This window comes from Rhinoraja longicauda, chromosome 40 (genome assembly GCF_053455715.1).
Source record: "Rhinoraja longicauda isolate Sanriku21f chromosome 40, sRhiLon1.1, whole genome shotgun sequence".
In the NCBI taxonomy this organism is placed as follows: Eukaryota; Metazoa; Chordata; class Chondrichthyes; order Rajiformes; family Arhynchobatidae; genus Rhinoraja; species Rhinoraja longicauda.
The window spans coordinates 13,873,248-13,893,928 of record NC_135992.1 but is presented as its reverse complement, the minus strand read 5'-3'; the positions used below and the strand labels follow the sequence as shown (position 1 = coordinate 13,893,928).

The window sequence follows — 20,681 nt, the reverse complement described above, 5'->3', positions numbered from 1 at the left end:
ATGCGTTCTGAAACGTGAGCGGACTTTCTGTGTGGAGAAAGTCTGGAACGGGGGCGGTCACGGTGGCGCGGCGGTAGAGCTGCCGCCTTACAGCGAAGGCAGCGCCGGAGACCCGGGTTCCATCCCGACCGCGGGCGCCGTCTGTACGGAGTTTGCACGTTCTCCCCGTGACCTGCGTGTTTGTTTACCCCGAGATCTCCGGTTTCCGCCCACACTCCAAAGATGTGCGGGTTTGTAGGTTAATTGGCTTGGTGTACGTGTAAACATTGTCCCTAGTGGGCGTAGGATAGTGTTAGTGCGCGGGGATCGCTGGTCGGCGCGGACCCGGTGGGCCGAAGGGCCTGTATCCGCGCTGTATCTCTAAAACTAAGCTAAACTAAACCGAATGAGACAGCTGACTCTTTGAGCTATTCCTGGTCTTCCCTCGATCTCTTTCTTTAACGCAAAAGGAGCAGAAACCATCGCAAGGAATTTCAGGCCGGAAGGACTTGGTAACACAGTTGGCTTTCATCTCGGGTCTTGCATAGAAAAATGAGCGCGTGAGGGAAATATGCGTTCAGCAATACTGATGAAAAGCGCCTTTGTTCCCTCCAAACGCCTGCACGCTTTATTCTAATTGCACAAAAACTGCCTCCTCTCATCTAAGTCTATTCTTGCCCAAATATGGACAACTTTACAGAAAGACACTGGTTCCTAGTGAGACATGTTCCTGGTGTGGATGGGACATGTTGGCCATGCTGGCCTGTTTCCCACACAGCAGACTGAGGAAGGGTCTCGACCCGAAACGTCACCCATTCCCTTCTCTCCGGAGATGCTGCCTGACCCGCTGAGTGACTCCAACATCTTGTGTCCATCTTAGTTGACCTCGACATACGTTGTATTTCACAGGGTAGCACAACTGGTGCCTCTGGCCACTGACAAACACTGACCCCTGCTGGTTCACACTGGGACTGGAGAAAGGAGATGCCTTTCAGAGAGCCCTGGTGTAATTCAGCAGGTGAACAGGCTCTTCGGCCCATTGAGCCCACACTGACCATCAAGCCCCACTTACACTGACCCGACATTAATCCCATTTCATCCTCCCCATATTTCCATCAACTCTGCCCAATTGTACCACTGTACCCCAGTGTTATACACACAGACCCGCCCCACCAGTACTGTACCACAGTGTTACACAGACCAGTCCTCTCCAGTACTGTACCCCAGTATTATACACACACACCCGCCCTCACCAGTACTGTACCCCAGTGTTATACACACACACCCGTCCCCACCGGAACTGTACCCCAGTGTTACACACACACACCCGCCCCACCGGAACTGTACCCCAGTGTTACACAGACACACCCGCCCCACCGGTACTGTACTCCGGTGTTATACACACACACACCCGTCCCCACTGATACTGTACCCCAGTGTTACACAGACCAGTCCTCTCCAGTACTGTACCCCAGTGTTATACACACACACCCATCCTCACCAGTACTGTACCCCAGTGTTATACACACAGATCCGCCCCACCAGTACTGTACCCCAGTGTTATACACACAGATCCGCCCCACCAGTACTGTACCCCAGTGTTATACACACACACCCATCCTCACCAGTACTGTACCCCAGTGTTATACACACACACCCGTCCCCACCAGTACTGTACCCCAGTGTTACACAGACACACCCGTCCTCACCAGTACTGTACCCCAGTGTTACACACACACACCCGTCCCCAACCTGTACCGCAAAAATAACCGGGTGCTCCGGCTTCCTCCCACATCCCAAAGACGTGCGGGTTTGTAGGCTAATGGAACCTGTGTAAATTGGCCCTAGTAGTGTCGGGAGTGGATGAGAACGAGGGGTGACATAGGACTAGTGTGGACGAGTGATCGATGGTCGGCATGGTGGGCCGAAGGGCCTGTTTCCACGCTGTGTCTCCAAACTAAACCCAACCTGTGTGTGCAGAGAATGGAGGGATATGGATCACGAGCAGGAACAGATGAGTTTACGTTGGCATCAGCCTCGACACAGGCATTGTGGGCAGAAGGCACAGCTCCTATTTTCATGTTCCAAAATGCTCTTGAGATCTGTCTAGTATTTTAAAAACTTTATTTCACTGCTGACCCACGTATTATTTGCAAACAAATATGGATATAATGAAAGTTCAGGAATATAACCTGATTACACAAAATGGCAAGTCCCAACAATCAACGTTGAGACGTAAAAATAACAGCAAGAGAATGTTTTAACTCTAACTCAAAGGAAACGTGTACGGAATGAGAAATTGTGTTGACTGCAGTTTGAACAAGTCGGCTGGCATGAAACAGCAGGATAGCCACAAAACACAGATAGAACTGAACTGAAACCGAAGTTCGACACAGAAAGATGGAATAAAAGCTGGAAAAAGGTGATGTTTTGGGACGAGACCCTTCTTCGCACAAATAGAAGGACTCTCGACCTGAAACGTCACCCGTTCCTTCTCTCCAGAGATGCTGCCTGACCCGCTGAGCTACTCTAGCGTTTTGTGCCTATCTTTAGATTTGTTAATAAACTCTAAAGCGAAATTGGATAAAGGCTTGGGAACGTGACTAAGGTAAGCAGGTATCTGGATGCATGATCTTCCCCAGTGGAATTCCACGAGATCTCTACTCAACAGCCAAAGTCTGTGGCCTCCTTATTTTATTTAATCCTTCACATGTTCAAGTGATAATATTTTGTTCTTAATTGTTTACTGTGTGTCATGTTGTTGGAAACATCGAAACATAGAAAATAGGTGCAGGAGGAGGCCATTTGGCCCTTCGAGCCAGCACCGCCATTCATTGTGATCATGGCTGATCGTCCACAATCAGTAACCCGTGCCTGCCTTCTCCCCATATCCCTTGATTCAGCTAGCCCCTAGAGCTCTATCTAACTCTCTTTTAAATTCATCCAGTGAATCGGCCTCCACTGCCCTCTGTGGCAGAGAATTCCACAAATCCGCAACTCTCTGGGTGCAAAAGGTTTTTTCTCACCTCAGGTGAGAGTTGTGAATCTGTGGAATTCTCTGCCTCAGAAGGCAGTGGAGGCCAATTCTCTGGATGCATTCAAGAGAGAGCTGGATAGAGCTCTTAAGGACAGCGCGGGGGGTATGGGGAGAAGGCAGGAACGGGGTACTGATTGAGAATGATCAGCCATGATCACATTGAATGGCGGTGCTGGCTCGAAAGGCCGAATGGCCTCCTCCTGCACCTATTGTCTATTGTCTATTGTCTATAATGGCCTCCCCTTTATTCTTAGACTGTGTGTGGCCCCTGGTTCTGGACTCCCCCAACATTGGGAACATTTTTCACTCATCTAGCAAAGCACTAAGGCAAACTCCTTGTATGCTTGGCTAATAAAATTTATTCAATTCATCTTCAACTCAATTCGATATTGATGGCCATTTGGTCTTGATCCATCTCATTTTCATTATCAGGACCCACCAGTGGCATCCTGGGAATCTTTCTACAGAATGAGGCAGGGTTTCCGGCCTTTCTTAGCTTTCTGCTGCTGGACGACAGCTCGGATCGCTTCTTCAAAGATGGTCTTCAGCCCGATGTCTTTGCGAGCAGAACTTTCAATGTACTTGACAGCACCTGCAGGGGTTCAAAACAAGGAACCTGGTATATCATGTTTAAACTTAGAAAAAATTAGGAGTGATATTGTTGAAACCTCGATTGAATTCGATAGGACTTGGGAAAGCTTTATTCAATATTTTCACACAATATAAGTTGTTCCCTCTCCAGCCGTTATAATAATTTTTTACCTTTATTTGGTGGAACAGATTTAACAACAAACATGGGTCTATACGGCTGACATTTTTTTTTTTTTTGCAGCCCAGATTCTGTTTTTTTTTGTTTACATAGAAACATAGAAAATAGGTGCAGGAGTAGGCCATTCGGCCCTTCGAGCCTGCACGCACCGCCATTCAATATGATCATGGCTGATCATCCAACTCAGTATCCCGTACCTGCCTTCTCTCCATACCCCCTGATCCCTTTAGCCACAAGGGCCACATCTAACTCCCTCTTAAATATAGCCAATGAACTGGCCTCAACTACCCTCTGTGGCAGAGAATTCCACAGATTCACCACTCTCTGTGTGAAAAAAAACTTTCTCATCTCGGTCCTAAAAGACTTCCCCCTTATCCTTAAACTGTGACCCCTTGTTCTGGACTTCCCCAACATCGGGAACAATCTTCCTGCATCTAGCCTGTCCAACCCCTTAAGAATCTTGTAAGTTTCTATAAGATCCCCCCTCAATCTTCTAAATTCCAGCGAATTTGTTTGCTTATTTTAGTTTAGGGGGTAAATTTTTCAATTTTTTCTTTTTCTTTTTATCTTTAAAAAAAAATAATATATATATAAGTTCTCTTTTAACCTTTTATCTATAATTACATAGAGACTGGGAGGTCTATACCCTATATGTATTTTGAAACTGGATTTATATTAAGGCTACATTTGTTGTTAAATGTAATCCTGATCCCTATGTATCAATGTCACTGTAATGCTTATCATTTTTTGAAATTTAATATAAAGATTTGACAAGGAACCTGGCGGCATGAGTCTTGAAGAGGAAGGAACTGCGGAAACCAGTTTGCGCAACACGATGAGCGTTTGTCAGCACTGGGCCTGCACTCGCTGGAGTTTAGAAGAACGAGCAGGGGCCCTCATTGAAACGTACCGAACAGTGAAAGGCCCGGATAGAGTGGATGTGGAGAGGATGTTTCCACTGGTGGGAGAGTCCAGGACCAGAGGGCACAGCCTCAGAATTAAAGGACGTTCTTTTAGGAAGGAGACGAGGAGGAGTTTCTTCAGTCAGAGGGCGGTGAATCTGTGGAATTCATTGCCGCAGAAGGCTGTGGAGGCCAAGTCAGTGGATATTTTTAAGGCAGAGATAAATAGATTCTTATAAGAAAATAACTGCAGATGCTGGTACAAATCGAAGGTACTTATCCACAAAATGCTGGAGTAACTCAGCGGGTCAGGCAGCATAACCTGCCTGACCTGCTGAGTTACTCCAGCATTTTGTGAATAGATAGATTCTTGATTAGTGCGGGTGTCAGGGGTGATGGGGAGAAGGCAGGAGAATGGGGTTAGGAGGGAGAGATAGATCAGCCGTGATTGAATGGCGGAGTAGACTTGATGGGCCGAATGGCCTAATTCTGCTCCTATGGTCAGGAGCGAACCCGGTTCCCTAGTGAGTAGGATCGTTGAGGCTGGGACTATCCCGTTGTTTAAGAAACGGCTGGACAGGTACATGGATAGGACAGGTTTAGAGGGGTTATGGACCAAACGCAGGCATGTGGGACTAGGGTAGCTGGGACATTGTTGGCTGGTGTGGGCGAGTTGGGCCGAAGGGCCTGTTTCCGCGCTGTATCACCCTATGGTGGTGGTGGTGTGGGGGTGATCGTTGGCCGGTGTGGGCCGAAGGGTGGGTCGTACCGATCTCCTTGGCTTTCTGCTTGCCCTCCTCGCGGCTGATGGGAGCCATGTTCCGTTCCTTCAGCTTCTCGATGGTCTCCTTGTCTTCCCTCAGGTCCACCTTGGTGCCCACCAGGATGATGGGAGTGTTGGGGCAATGGTGCTTCACCTCGGTGGACCACTGTGGCGAGGAGAAGTTCACAGGTTCACAGGAGCACAGTCAGGCCATTCGGCCCATCCAGTCCCTTCCGCCATTCTATCTATCCCTCCCAACCCAATTGTCATATATTCGTAAATTCATAACATTTATGGACATAAACTCTCGTTTGTTCGTTTGTTTGTTTGTTTGTTCCTGAACTACAGCCAAGGCGGTACACGATAGCGCGACAATTCTGGCCCACCTTACTCACCGTCGACCCTTCGGTGCCAATGGAAGAAGTTTCATTGAAATCGTTGTTATATTTTTAAAGTTATTCACATTTTAAAGTCCAGAACAAGGGGCCACAGTTTAAGAATAAGGGGTAGGCCATTTAGAACGGAGATGAGGAAGAACTTTTTCAGTCAGAGAGTGGTGAAGGTGTGGAATTCTCTGCCTCAGAAGGCAGTGGAGGCCAGTTCGTTGGATGCTTTCAAGAGAGAGCTGGATAGAGCTCTTAAGGATAGCGGAGTGAGGGGGTATGGGGAGAAGGCAGGAATGGGGTACTGATTGAGAGTGATCAGCCATGATCGCATTGAATGGCGGTGCTGGCTCGAAGGGCTGAATGGCCTCCTCCTGCACCTATTGTCTATTGTCTATTGTCTAAATCTATCTCCTAGGGAGGGAGGGGGTGAGGGAGGGGGTGGAGGGAGGGAGGAGGGAGGGTGAGGGGGGGTTGAGGGGGATGGAGAGGGGAGGGGGAAGGGAGGGGGAGCAGGGAGGGGGAGGAGGAGGGAGGTGGAGGAAGGGGGGAGGGAGTGGGGAGGGTGGAGAGGAGGGGGGAGAGGGGAGGAGCGGGGGAGGAGAGGGTGCTGTACCAATGCAGGAGAGGTTGGGGCCCAACAGGTCCACTTGGCCTAGTATCATAATAAATCATGAGCATGTTCCCCAGATCCTAGAGGAACGGGCTTCCTCCAGGTTCAGGAGACAGTTTCTTACCCGCTGTTATCAGGCAACTGAACCATCCTACATCCTACAACAAGAGAGGAAGGAAGTGCAGATGCAGGTTGAACCCGAAGATGGACACAAAAAGCTGGAGAACCTCTGGAGAAAAACAATCGGCGATGTTTCGGGTCTGGACCCATTCTGAAGTCTAAAGAGAGGTCTCGACCTGAAACTTCGCCCATCCCTTCTCTCCAGAGATGGAAAGCTACTCCAACATTTCGGTGCTGGAGTAACTCAGCGGGTCAGGCAGCATCTCTGGAGGGAAGGAATGGGTGACGTTTCGTGTCGAGACCCTTCTTCAGACTGAGAGCCAGCGGCAGGGGAAATGAGAGATATCGATGGTGAGAGCAGTCCACCTCATTGGAGACCCTCGGACTATCTTTGATCAGTCTTTAGTGGACTTTAGTTTGCACTTCCCTTTATCACGTATCATCTGTACACTGCGGACGGCTCGATTGTAATCGTGTGTTGTCTTTCCGCTGACGGGTCAGCGTGCAACACAAGCTTTTCACTGTACCTCGGTACAGGTGACAATAAACTAAAACTGAACTAAACGAATTTAAATGAAACTAAATGAAAACTTTGGGATGTGGGAGGAAACCGGAGCACCCGGAGGAAACCCACGCGGTCACGGGGAGAACGTGCAAACTCCACACAGACAGCGCCCGCGGTCGGGATGGAACCCGGGTCTCTGGCGCTGTGAGGCAGCAACTCTACCGCCGCGCCACCGAGCCGCCCGGACTTGTCTGAAGAAGGGTCTCGACCCGAAACGTCACCCATTCCTTCTCTCCTGAGATGCTGCCTGACCCGCTGAGTAACTCCAGCATTTTGTGAAATAAATACCTTCGCCCAGACTTGTATATTCACAACTCGTTCTTCATTGGGAGGTGAAGTGGGAATGAATTAGAACATTAATTTAGACAGATTTTGGGTTCAGTTATTACATTAACGAGCCCTCAACTTTCAGTGTATAGCTGGGAAAAACAACGTTGAGCTGTGTGTGGCGATATATGTTTATATTTGACACGGTGGCGCAGCGGTAGAGTTGCTGCCTCACAGCGCCGGAGACCCGGGTTCGATCCCGACTACGGGTGCTGTCTGTACGGAGTTTGCACGTTCTCCCCGTGACCTGCGTGGGTTTTCTCCAAGATCTCCGGTTTCCTCCCGCACTCCAAAGGCGCGCAGGTTTGTAGGTTAATTGGCTTGGTACAAATGCACATTTGTCCCTCGTAGGGTGACGTTAGCGTGCGGGGTGATCGCTGGTCGGCACGGACTCGGTGGGTGGAAGGGTCTTTTTTCGTGCCTTATCTCTAAACTAGACTAACCTAGATATGCGTATCGATCGCTTCACGAAAGAGCAGTGGGTCAAAGCTGATCAATTGAACTTTGAGTAACACAGAAACATAGAAAATAGGTGCAGGAGGAGGCCATTTGGCTCTTCGAGCCAGCACCGCCATTCATTGTGATCATGGCTGATCATCCACAATCAGTAACCCGTGCCTGCCTTCTCCCCATATCCCTCGATTCCGCTAGCCCTTGTCTAACACTCTTTTAAATTCATCCAGTGAATCGGCCTCCACTGCCCTCTGTGGCAGAGAATTCCACACATTCACAGCTCTCTGGGTGAAGACGTTTCTTCTCACCTCAGTTTTAAATCCGTAGGATCTCACTCAGCACATACCTTTGGTTGGACATTGAGAAAAGAGGCATGGTTGACCAGGGAGAAACAAACGACAAACACATCCTGGGAAAGAAGAAACGACAATGAAGACTGCAGTCACCCAGCGAGGACCCTAGAGTGATACAGCGTGGAAACAGGCCCTTCAGCCCAACGTGCCCACACCGGCCAACATGTCCCAGCTACACTAGTCCCACCTGCCTGCGTTTGGCCCATATCCCTCCAAACCTGTCCTATCCATGTACCTGTCCAAATATCTTTCAAACATTGCGATAGTCCCTGCCTCAACTACCTCCTCCGGCAGCTCGTTCCATACACCCACCACCCTTTGTGTAAAAAGGTTGCCCCTCAGGTTCCTTTTAAGTCTTCCCCCCCCCTCTCACCTTAAACCTATGTCCCCTGGTTCTTGATTCCCCTACTCTGGGTAAACGACTCTGTGCGTCTACACGATTTATTCCCTTCATGATCTTATACATCTCTATAAGATCGCCCCTCATCCTCCTGCGCTCCAAGGAATAGAGACCCAGCCTGTCCAGCCTCTCCCTGTAGCTCAGACCCCTCGAGTCCTGGCAACATCCTCATTAAAAGGGTGCAGGAAAATAACGTGGTGCATGGATAGGTACATGGATAGTGGGCAAAGCGCGGGCAGGTGGGAGTAGTGTAGCTGGGACAATGTTGGCCGGTGTGTGGGCAAGTTGGGCCGAAGGGCCTGTTTCTGCACTGTCTCGCTCTACGAGGGAGGGGCTTGGGGAGAGGGTCGGTGTGGACATTCTTACGGTCTGTGGGTAAGAGAGAGGCCGCAGCCTGTCGTAGTCCTCCTGACCCGCAGTGTCCCACAGCCCGAGAGTGACCGCATCACCGTCGACCGTGACAGTGGTGGAGTAGTTGTCAAAACTGTGGAGGGAAGGCAGGGTCACAGGTCAGTCCCGCACACAGTGCAACCTCACGCCACCTCACGCAACGTCACGCAACGTCACGCAGCGTCACGCCACCTCACGCCACCTCACGCCACCTCACGCAACGTCACGCAGCGTCACGCCACCTCACGCAACGTCACGCAACGTCACGCAACCTCACGCAACCTCACGCCACCTCACGCAAACTCACGCAACGTCACGCAGCGTCACGCCACCTCACGCCACCTCACGCCACCTCACGCAACGTCACGCAGCGTCACGCCACCTCACGCAACGTCACGCAACGTCACGCAACCTCACGCAACCTCACGCCACCTCACGCAAACTCACGCAAACTCACGCAAACTCACGCAACCTCACGCCACCTCACGCCACCTCACGCAACCCCACGCAACCCCACGCAACCTCACGCAAACTCATGCAAACTCACGCAACGTCACGCCACCTCACGCCACCTCACGCGACCCCACGTGACCCCACGCGACCCCACGAGACCCCACGCAACCTCACGCAACGTCACGCAACCTCAAGCGACCTCGCGCGACCCCACGCGACCCCACGAGACCCCACGCTTCACGCAACCCCACGCAACCTCACGCAACGTCACGCCACCTCACGCCACCTCACGCAACCCCACGCAACGTCACGCCACTTCACGCAACCCCACGCCACCTCACGCAACGTCACGCAACCCTCCCAAGGACACCACAAGCTGCCGGAATAACTCAGCGGGACAGAAATGTGTAGGAAGGAACTGCAGACGCTGGTTTAAACCGAAGATAGGCACAAAATGCCGGAGTAACTCAGCAGGTCAGGCAGCATCTCTGGAGAGAAGGAATGGGCGACGTTTCGGGTCGAGACCCTTCTTCAGACTGAATCCGAAACGTCACCCATTCCTTCTCTCCAGAGATGCCGCCTGTCCCGCTGAGTTACTCCAGCACTTTGTGCCTATCTATATATAGTACAGTATAGCACAGGAACAGGCCCTTCGGCCCACAGTGTCCATGATGAACATGATGTCAAGCTAAACTAATCTCCTCTGCCTGCCTGTGATCTATACCCCTCCATTCCCTGCATCTCCATGTGCCTGTTTAGAGATGTAGTGTAGAAACAGGCCCTTCGGCCCACCGAGTCTGTGCTGACCAACGATCCCCGCGCACGAACACTATCCTACACACACTAGAGGCAATTTGACATTTACACCCAGCCAATTAACCTACAAACCCGCACGTCGTTGGAGTGAGGGAGGAAACCGAAGATCTCGGAGAAAACCTACGCAGGTCACGGGGAGAACGTGCAAACTCCGTACAGACAGCACCCGTGGTCAGGATCGAACCTGGGTCTCTGGCGCTGTGAGGCAACAACTCTACCGCTGGCGAAAAAGGAATAGGTTACGTTTCAGGTCGGAGTGCCTCTTCTATCCTTCAGTCTGAAGAAGGGTCTCGACCCGAAACGTCACCCATTCCTTCTCTCCGGAGATGCTGCCCGTCCCGCTGAGTTACTCCGGCACTTTGTGCCTATCTATATATAGTACAGTATAGCACAGGAACAGGCCCTTCGGCCCACAGTGTTCATTTCTATAGCACCTTTAACCTAAAACACTTTGCAATTAGGCCATCAATATGAAAGGGTGGTGCAGCGGTAGAGTTGCTGCCTCACAGCGCTAGAGACCCGGGTTCGATCCTGACTACGGGCGCCGTCTGTACGGAGTTTGCACGTTCTCCCCGTGACCCGCGTGGGTTTTCTCCGGGTGCTCCGGATTCCTCCCACACTCCAAGGCCGGTGGTAAATTCAGTCTGAGGAAGGGCTTTGACCCGAAACGTCACCCATTCCTTCCCTCCAGAGATGTCCTGCCTGTCCCGCTGAGTTACTCCTGCACTGTGTCTACCTTCGATGGTGGCCTCACCCCATCAGCCTGTCGAGCCCCGTGTTAGAAACATAGAAAATAGGTGCAGGAGGAGGCCATTCGGCCCTTCGAGCCTGTACGCACCGCCATTCAATATGATCATGGCTGATCATCCAGCTCAGTAACCTGTACCTGCCTTCTCTCCATACCCCCTGATCCCTTTAGCCACAAGGGTCACATCTAACTCCCTCTTAAATATAGCCAATGAACTGGCCTCAACTACCTTCTGTGGCAGAGAATTCCACAGACTCACCACTCTCTGTGTGAAAAAAAAACGTTCTCATCTCGGTCCTAAAAGACTTCCCCCCCTTATCCTTAAGCTGTGACCCCTGGTTCTGGACTCCCCCAACATCGGGAACAATCTTCCCGCATCTAGCCTCTCCAACCCCTTAAGAATTTTATATGTTTCAATAAGATCCCCCCTCAGTCTTCTAAATTCCAGTGTTAGAATCTCATCCCTCTCAATATGAGCGCCACTCATCCTTCTAAACTGAGGAGGGTACTGGTGGGCTGGAGAACGAATGGGGGGGGATGTCAGGAAGGGAATAGAAGAGAAGAGTGGGAACTTGGAGTGTGAGTTTAGTTCATTGTCACGTGTACTGAGGTACAGTGAAAAGCTTTTGTTGGGTGCTAACCAGTCAGCGGAAAGACAATGCATGATTACAATCCACAGTGTACAGATAAAGAGAATAATGTTTTGTACAAGATGAAGTCCAGCAAAGTCCGATCAAGGATAGTCCGAGGGTCTCCAATGAGGTGGGTAGTAGTTCAGCACGGCTCTCTGGTTGTGGTAGGATGGTTCAGTTGCCTGATAACAGCTGGGAAGAAACTGTCCCTGAATCTGGAGCTGTGCGTTTCCACACTTCTGTACCTCTTGCCCGATGGGAGAGGGGAGAAGTGGCCGGGGTGAGACTGGTCCTTGATGGTGCTGCTGGCCTTGCCGAGGCAGCGTGAGGTGCAGATGGAGTCGAGGGAAGGGAGGTTGGTTTTTGCGATGGTCTGGGCTGTGTCCACACAGTTTAATTTAGTTTAATTCAGTTCTGCCGTTGCGATGGGAACGCGAGGCAGTTTAGTGGGAGCAGGAGGAAGTGGTAGAGCAAACCAGGGCGTGGCGGGGGAGATTTGCATGCGGTCACGAATGGAGGCAGTGTGGGGAGGGAGGGCCAGAAAATAGTCAAATTTATTCCGCCCAACTTCGCGGCACGGTGGCACAGCGGTAGAGTTGCTGTGAGCGGTAGAACGGTAGTCACGTGTGGCTGCACCTAACGGCTGCGGCTCGCTGGCAGTCTCTTTGTCTTTTTTCCTTTTTTTTTTGTTTGTGTGTCGGTGTTGGGATGGTTTTTGTTTCTGTTTTTGGCTGTGTATGTGTGGGGGGGGGGGGGGGGTGGGGCGGGGGTTGGGGGGTGGGGGGTGGGGGGGGTGGGGGAAACCTTTCTTTTTTTAGGTCTCTTCCCCGGGGCGCAGCTCGGCCGCGGGGCCTTCCATCGCCCGCGGGGCCTTCCATCGCCCGGCGCGGCTCGGCCGCTGGACTTAACATCGCCGGCGCGGCTCGGCCGCTGGACTTAACATCACCCGGTGCGGCTCGGCCGCTGGAGTTAACATCACCCGGTGCGGCTCGGCCGCTGGACTTAACATCGCCCGGTGCGGCTCGGCCGCTGGACTTAACATCGCCGGCGCGGCTCGGCCGCGGGACGTTTCAGTGCCCGGTGCGGCTCGGCCGCGGGATTTTTCAGTGCCCGGTGCGGCTCGGCCGCTGGAGTTAACATCACCCGGTGCGGCTCGGCCGCTGGACTTAACATCGCCCGGTGCGGCTCGGCCGCTGGACTTAACATCGCCGGCGCGGCTCGGCCGCGGGACGTTTCAGTGCCCGGTGCGGCTCGGCCGCGGGATTTTTCAGTGCCCGGTGCGGCTCGGCCGCGGGGCCTTCCATCCCCTTGCGGGGGCTGTGCGGGTCGGTCACCTCGGTAGGGGTCGAGCTGCCTGTCCATGGGCGTGGGGGGAAGAGAGTGGAAGTTTTGTTGCCTCCATCACAGTGAGGGGGTGTTTGGAGTCACTGTGATGGATGTTTGTGTTGGGGTCGGGTGTCTTGTGTTCTTTTCTTTTTTGTTGTGTTCTGTGACTGCTGGAAATGTAATTTCGTTCGGTATCTCGGTACCGAATGACAATAAAGTTCTGTATTCTGTATTCTGCCTCACAGCGCCGGAGACCCGGGTTAGATCCTGACCACGAGCGCCGTCTGTACGGAGTTTGTACGTTCTCCCCGTGAACTGCGTGGGTTTTCTCCGAGATCTTCGGTTCCCTCCCACTCCCCAAAGACGCGCGGGTTTGTGGGTCAATTGGCTTTGGTGTAAGTGCGAATTGTCCCTGGTGTGTGTAGGATAGTGTTAGTGTGCAGGGATCGCTGGTCGGCGCGGACTCGGTGGGCCAAAGTAAGGCAGCAACTCTACCGCTGCGCCACCTGTGGTCGCCCTTCCTACAGACTAGGGGACAATTTAACCTACAAACCCGCACGTCTTTGGGATGTAGGAGGAAACCGGATCATCCCGGAGGAAACCCATGCGGTCTTAGGGAGAACGTGCAAACTCCACACGTTATAAACCTTTACGATCCATGTATCCATCCAAATGTTTTTTTTGAATGTTGTTATGGTCCCAGCCTCAACTACCTCCTCTGGCAGCTCGTTCCACACACCCACCACCCTCCGTGTGAAAAAGTTACCCCTCAGATTCCTATTAAATCTTTTCCCCTTCACCTTGAACCCGTGTCCTCTGGTCCTCGATTCCCCTACTCTAGGGGCAAGAGACTCTGTGCGTCTACCCGATCTATTCCTGTCAATTATAGGTTATCCGAAGGTAGACACAAGAAGCTGGAGTAACTCAGCGGGACAGGCAGCATCTGTGGGGAGAAGGAATGGGTGACGTTTCGGGTCGAGACTCGTATGTCCTCATTCCCACTGGATCCATGGAGCGGGATTGTGTGGAACAGAACTGGACCTGGAAATGTTTGGATTAGTCGTTCCCTCTTCGCCCCACGCCCCCCTCTCTCTCATCGGGCAGAAGGTACAAAGGTTTAAAACACACAAGACACAAATTCAGGATCAGCTTCTTCCCCCCTGTTATCTGAATTAAACATAACCGACACAAATCGACGATAAGGAACTGACGAAGAGGTATGTACTCACACGGTGGGAATGTACTCCTCTGGGAAGGTGTGGGTGGTGTATGTGATAAGGACACAGGTCTTTCCAACAGCCCTACGAGAGGAGAGAAAGACGCAGGTGTCAACAGTGGAGCAGCCTGAGGAAGCGGCCCACGTCGTTGTTTCCGCACTGTTGTTGAATGTGCCGAAGATAGACGAGAAAATGCAGGAGTAACTCAGCGGGACAGGCAGCATCTCTGGAGAGCAGGAATGGGCGACGTTTCGGGTCAAGTCTGAAGGAGGGTCTTGACCCGAAACGTCACCCGTTCCGCCTCTCCAGAGATGCTCCCTGTCCCGCTGAGTTACTCCAGCATTTTGTGTCTATCTTCGGTTTAAATCAGCACCTGCAGTTCCTTCCCACACATTATTGTTTGTGTGTTTGTTTTATATGTGTGTATGCATGTATGTGTGAATACTGTATATGTTTGTATGTATGCATGTTTATATGTTTGTATGTATGTATGCGTGTCTGTGTGTATGCATGTTTGTTTGTTTGTTTGTATGTATGCATGTTTGTATGTATGTACGTGCGTATGTATGTTTGTTTGTATGCATGTTTATATGTTTGTATGCATGTATGTGTGTATGCATGTTTGTTTGTTTGTATGTATGTATGCATGTTTATATGTTTGTGTGTATGTATGCGCGTATGCATGTCTGTTTGTTTGTTTGTATGCATGTTTATATGTTGGTATGTATGTATGCATGTATGTGTGTATGCATGTTTGTTTATTTGTATGTATGCATGTTTATATGTTGGTATGTATGTATGCATGTATGTGTGTATGCATGTTTGTTTATTTGTATGTATGCATGTTTATATGTATGTAGGCATGTATGCATGTTTGTTTGTTTGTATGTATGCATGTTTATATGTTGGTGTGTATATAAGCATGTATGTGTATGCATTTTGTTTGTTTGTATGAACGTTTGCCTGGATGTTTGTATGTATGTATAATGTACACATGTATGTATGTAATGTGTAAACAATACAATAAACAAATGAAGTTCAGTATTATCGTATGTAGGAAGGAACTGCAGACGCTGGTTTAAACCGAAGAAAGACACAAAATGCTGGAGTAACTCAGCAGGTCAGGCAGCATCTCAGGAGAGAAGGAATGGGTGACGTTTCGGGTCGAGACCGTTCTGCAGACTAAAGAAGGGTCTCGACCCGAAACGTCACCCATTCCTTCTCTCCCGAGATGCTGCCTGACCCGCTGAGTTACTCCAGCATTTTGTGAATAAATACCTTCGATTTGTACCAGCATCTGCAGTTATTTTCTTATACTAAAACATGGTTATCTGATCAATGGGGTTTGCGGCTCAGTTAGTTTCTGAAATAGAAGGCTTGGACAAAGAGCAAAATAGCGTACGCCCTGTGTCTTGCAAAGCAGACTTGGAGGGAGATCCAGCACAAAAACAAACAGGCCCACCGCCCAGAGGGAAGGGTATAGGGGGAAGGAAATGGAGGGGTGGGGGTAGGGAATGTGGATCCATTTCACCCCTTCCACCTATATTCCTCCAAAGACAGACACAAAGTGCTGGAGTAACTCAGCGGGTCAGGCAGCATCTCTGGAGAGAAGGAATTGATGACGTTTCGGATCGAGACCCTTCTTCAGACAGTTATATATACACATATATATGTACGCATGTACATATGTATATACATATGTGTGTGTGCATAGCATGCATGTGTATATATATATTTATATATGTGTGTGTGTGTGTGTGTGTGTGTGTGTGTGTGTGTGTGTGTGTGTGTGTGTGTGTGTGTGTGTGTGTGTGTGTGTGTGTGTGTGTGTGTGTGTGTGTGTGTGTGTGTGTGTATATATATTTATATATCCGTGTGTGTGTGTGTGTATATATATTTATATATGTGTGTATTAATAAACTAAACTGATTATGAATGATCAGCCATGATCACATTGAATGGCGGTGCTGGCTCGAAGGGCCGAATGGCCTCCTCCTGCTATAGTGTTATAGCAACAGCAAAGCGCAGATTTTTAAACAAAATATGCAAAAACTGAAGCAAGGTAAACTGAGAGATCAGGGCTACACCCTTAGTGAGGGCTGTTCAATAGACTTTAGACGTTAAACCTTAGAGGTACAGCGCGGAAACAGGCCCTTCGGCCCACCGAGTCCGCGCCGACCTGCGATCCCCGCGCACACTAGCACTGTCCTACACACACTGGGGACAATTTACAATCGTTTACCGAAGGCAACCAACTTATAAACCTGAGGGAGACACAAAATGCTGGGGTAACTCAGCGGGTCAGGCAGCATCTCGGGAGAGAAGGAATGGGTGACGTTTCGGGTCGAGACCCTTCTTCAGACTAAACTAGTTTAGTGTAGTTTCGTTCTGAGATAGAGCGTGGAAATAGACAATAGACAATAGGTGCAGGAGGAGGCCATTCGGCCCTTCGAGCCAGCACCGCCATTCAATGTGATCATGGCTGATCATTCACAATCAGTACCCCGTTCCTGCCTTCTCCCCATACCCCCTGACTCCGCTATCCTTAAGAGCTCTATCTAGCTCTCTCTTGAATGCATTCAGAGAATTGGCCTCCAATGCCTTCTGAGGCAGAGAATTCCACAGATTCACAACTCTTTGACTGAAAAGGTTTTTCCTCATCTCCGTTCTAAATGGCCTACCCCTTATTCTTAAACTGTGTGGCCCCTTGTTCTGGACTCCCCCAACATTGGGAACATGTTTCCTGCCTCTAACGTGTCCAACCGCTTAATAATCTTATACGTTTCGATAAGACCTCCTCTCCGAAACAGGCCCTTCGGCCCATTGAGTCCGCGCCGACATTCGATCCCAGCACACTAACAATCGACCCACTCCTTCACCTCCCGAGATGCTGCCCATCCTCGCCGAGTTACTCCAGCATTTTGTGTCTACCTTCGATTTAAACCGGCGTCTGCAGTTCTTTCCCGCACAGCTTACGAACCCGCGGGTCTTTGGAGGGTTGGGGGAAACCGGAGCACCTGGAGAAAACCCACGCAGGTCAGCAGCAGAAGTCACCTCAGGAGATGAAGGAAGGGGGTGGGGGGGGTGGGAATCGCGTTGTGAAGATGGAATACTGGTGTAGTTGTGGGTAGAAGGAGCGGAGTAGGTAGACTGGGGTTCACTCACCCATCGCCCACCACCACACACTTGATCCTTTTCATCTTCAACCTCCGCTTGCAGTTCTCCCTCGGTCGGATGCCTAAGTCGAGTTCCCCTCGACTCCCAACCCCCCGCCCGTCTCTGCTCTGCCCCACCCGTGAGCTTGGAGATCTCCTGGATATCGGTCTCCACCTGCACCGACCTGGTCTCAGTGGAGTACTGTCCTGCTGTGCTTCCAGCCCGCCAAACACCTACGTAGGTAAATCAGACTACACCACTGATTTAACTACCAAATGGCTCTCCACACAATGAGGACACCAGGAAACAGATGAGTCAGAGAAACATGGAAAATAGGTGCAAGGAGGAGGCCACTCGGCCCTTCGAGCCAGCACCGCCATTCATTGTGATCATGGCTGATCATCCACAATCAGGCCGGCACGGTGGCGCAGTGGTAGAGTTGCTGCCTTACAGCGAATGCAGCGCCGGAGACTCAGGTTCGATCCCGACTACGGGCGCCGTCTGTACGGAGTTTGTACGTTCTCCCCGTGACCTGCGTGGGTTTTCTCCGAGATCTTCGGTTTGCTCCCACACTCCAAAGACGTCCAGGTTTGTAGGTTAATTGGCTGGGCAAATGCAAAAATTGTCCCTAGTGGGTGTAGGATAGTGTTAGTGTGCGGGGATCGCTGGGCGGCACGGACCCGGTGGGCCGAAGGGCCTGTTTCTGCGCTGTATCTCTAAATCTAAAAAAAATATTTAAAAAATCAGTAACCCGTGCCTGCCTTCTCCCCATATCCCTTGATTCCACTAGCCCCTAGAGCTCTATCTAACTCTCTCTTAAGTCCATCCAGTGATTCAGAGAGACTTTCAGCGCAGAAAGAGGCCCTTCGGCCCGTCACATTCATGCTGACCATCAGGTCCCCTTCTGTACTATCCCCGTTCGCCGCCACTAGAAGGTTTAAGGGAGACGTGTGGGGGGAAAGACTTTACAAGTACCTGGAACCCAACGGTAGAGTTGCTGCCTCACAGCGCCAGAGACCCGGGTTCGATCCTGACCACGGGTGCTGTCTGTACGGAGTTTGCACGTTCTCCCCGTGACCCGCGTGGGTTTTCTCCAGGCGCACGAAGGATGAGGGGAGGTGGGGGGGGCTCATTGAAATGTACCAAACAGTGAAAGGTCTGGATAGAGTGGATGTGGAGAGGATGTTTCCACCAGTGGGAGAGTCCAAATTTGAGGAAGGATGTTCTTGCTATTGTGGGCGTGCAGCATAGGTTTACTAGGGTAATTCCCGGAATGGTGGGACTGTCATATGTTGAAAAACTGGAGCGACTAGGCTTGTATACACTGGAATTTAGAAGGATGAGAATGGATCTTATCGAAACATATAAGATTATTAAGGGGTTGGACACATTAGAGGCAGGAAACATGTTCCCAATGTTGGGGGAGTCCAGAACCAGGGGCCACAGTTTAAGAATAAGGGGTCGGCCATTTAGAACGGAGATGAGGAAAAACCTTTTCAGTCAGAGAGTTGTGAATCTGTGGAATTCTCTGCCTCAGAGGGCAGTGGAGGCCAATTCTCTGAATGCATTCAAGAGAGAGCTGGATAGAGCTCTTAAGGATAGCGGAGTCAGGGGGTATGGGGAGAAGGCAGGAACGGGGTACTGATTGAGAATGATCAGCCATGATCACATTGAATGGCGGTGCTGGCTCGAAGGGCCGAATGGCCTCCTCCTGCACCTACTGTCTATTGTCCAGGACCAGAGGGCACAGCCTCAGAATAAAAGGACGTATTTTTAGAAAGGAATTTCTTGAGCCAGAGGGCGGTAAATCTGTGGAACCCTCTGCCCTGTGGAGGCCAAGTCAGTGGGCATTTTTTCAGGCTGAGATTGACAGATTCTTGACTAGTACGGGGTGTCGGGGGCTATGTGGAGGAGGCAGGAGAATGGGTTTAGGAGGGGGGAGAGATAGATGAGCCATGATTGAAGGGCGGAGTGGCCTTGATGGGCCGAATGGCCTAATTCTGCTCCTCAAACCTATGAACATGAACTTTTAAACACTGTGAGGGGGACGGCGGGAGTGGTAGCAGCTTAAAAGCTAGGCCCATCTGTATACTAAAGCTCTTGTTTGTTTGTTTGTTTGTTTGTTCCTGAACTACAGCCCAAACGGTACACGACAGCGTGACAATTCTCGGCCCACCTTACTCACATTTGTCCCTTTGGTGCTAATGGAAAAGTTTCATTGAAATCGGTGTTATATTTTGAAAGTTATTCACATTTTAAAGTTTAAATCTATCTCCTAGGGAGGGAGGGGGGAGGGGGAGAAGGGAGGATAAGGGGGGGGTTTGAGGGGGATGGAGTGGGGGGGAGCGGTAGGGAGGGAGGGGAAGGAGGGAGGGGATGGGGGAGGGGATGGGGAAGGGGGGGAGGGAGGGAGGGAGGGAGGGAGGGAGGGGAGGGAGGGAGGGAGGGAGGGAGGGAGGGAGGGAGGGAGGGAGGGAGGAGGGAGGGAGGGAGGGAGGGCGGGAGGGAGGGAGGGAGGGAGGGAGGGAGGGAGGGAGAGGGAGAGGGAGAGGAGGGGACGAGGGGAGGGGGTGGGGTGAGGGGGGTAGGATGGGGGGAGGGGGAATGGGGGGGGGAGGGGAGGGGATTGCGATGCACCAATTCAGGAGAGGTTTGGGCCTAACGGGCCCACTCGGTCCAGTTTTTATTAAAATGGCGCCATCACACACAAACTAATTCTGCTCCAATGATTTATGAATGATTGATCGTTGATTGGTTTTTACAGTTTTTCCTCGGCTACCTTGGGTGGGATTTGAACACTTGTCCCTTTGGGCCGAGGCAAGGCCGGGTACTCACTCAACCAGCAGTGAAAGCTTGACAAAAGTCAAAGTCGCTCTGAGCCTTTCTCTCCAGTTTATTCAAACGGCCATTCCAGCCACTTGCCTGATTTGGTAGTTAAATCATCCATAAACTAATATCCCCGCATCCAGGCAGGGTGTGGGTGACATGGCTCGAAGGTGTGGGCCATTTACAACGGAGATGAGGAAGAACTTTTTCAGTCAGAGGGTTGTGAACCTGTGGAATTCTCTGCCTCAGAAGGCAGTGGAGGCCAATTCTCTGGATGCATTCAAGAGAGAGCTGGATAGAGCTCTTAAGGATAGCGGAGTCAGGGGGTATGGGGAGAAGGCAGGAACGGGGTACTGATTGAGAATGATCTGCCATGATCACGGTGAATGGCGGTGCTGGCTCGAAGGGCCGAATGGCCTCCTCCTACACCTATTGTCTATTGAATCAGTGTTC

General features: G+C 51.0%; 1 protein-coding gene across 1 annotated transcript; it reads right to left on the bottom strand.

Moving 5' to 3' along the window:
• Positions 1 to 3,477: 3,477 nt before the first annotated feature.
• Positions 3,478 to 17,446, bottom strand: LOC144611551 (ras-related C3 botulinum toxin substrate 1-like). Its single transcript, XM_078430700.1, has 6 exons — positions 17,412 to 17,446; positions 14,259 to 14,330; positions 9,031 to 9,148; positions 8,258 to 8,320; positions 5,457 to 5,616; positions 3,478 to 3,608 (listed from the first exon to the last, which is right to left on the bottom strand). The coding sequence occupies exons 1-6, from the start codon at positions 17,444 to 17,446 to the stop codon at positions 3,478 to 3,480; spliced, it is 579 nt and encodes a 192-aa protein (XP_078286826.1).
• Between the last annotated feature and the right edge of the window lie 3,235 nt (positions 17,447 to 20,681).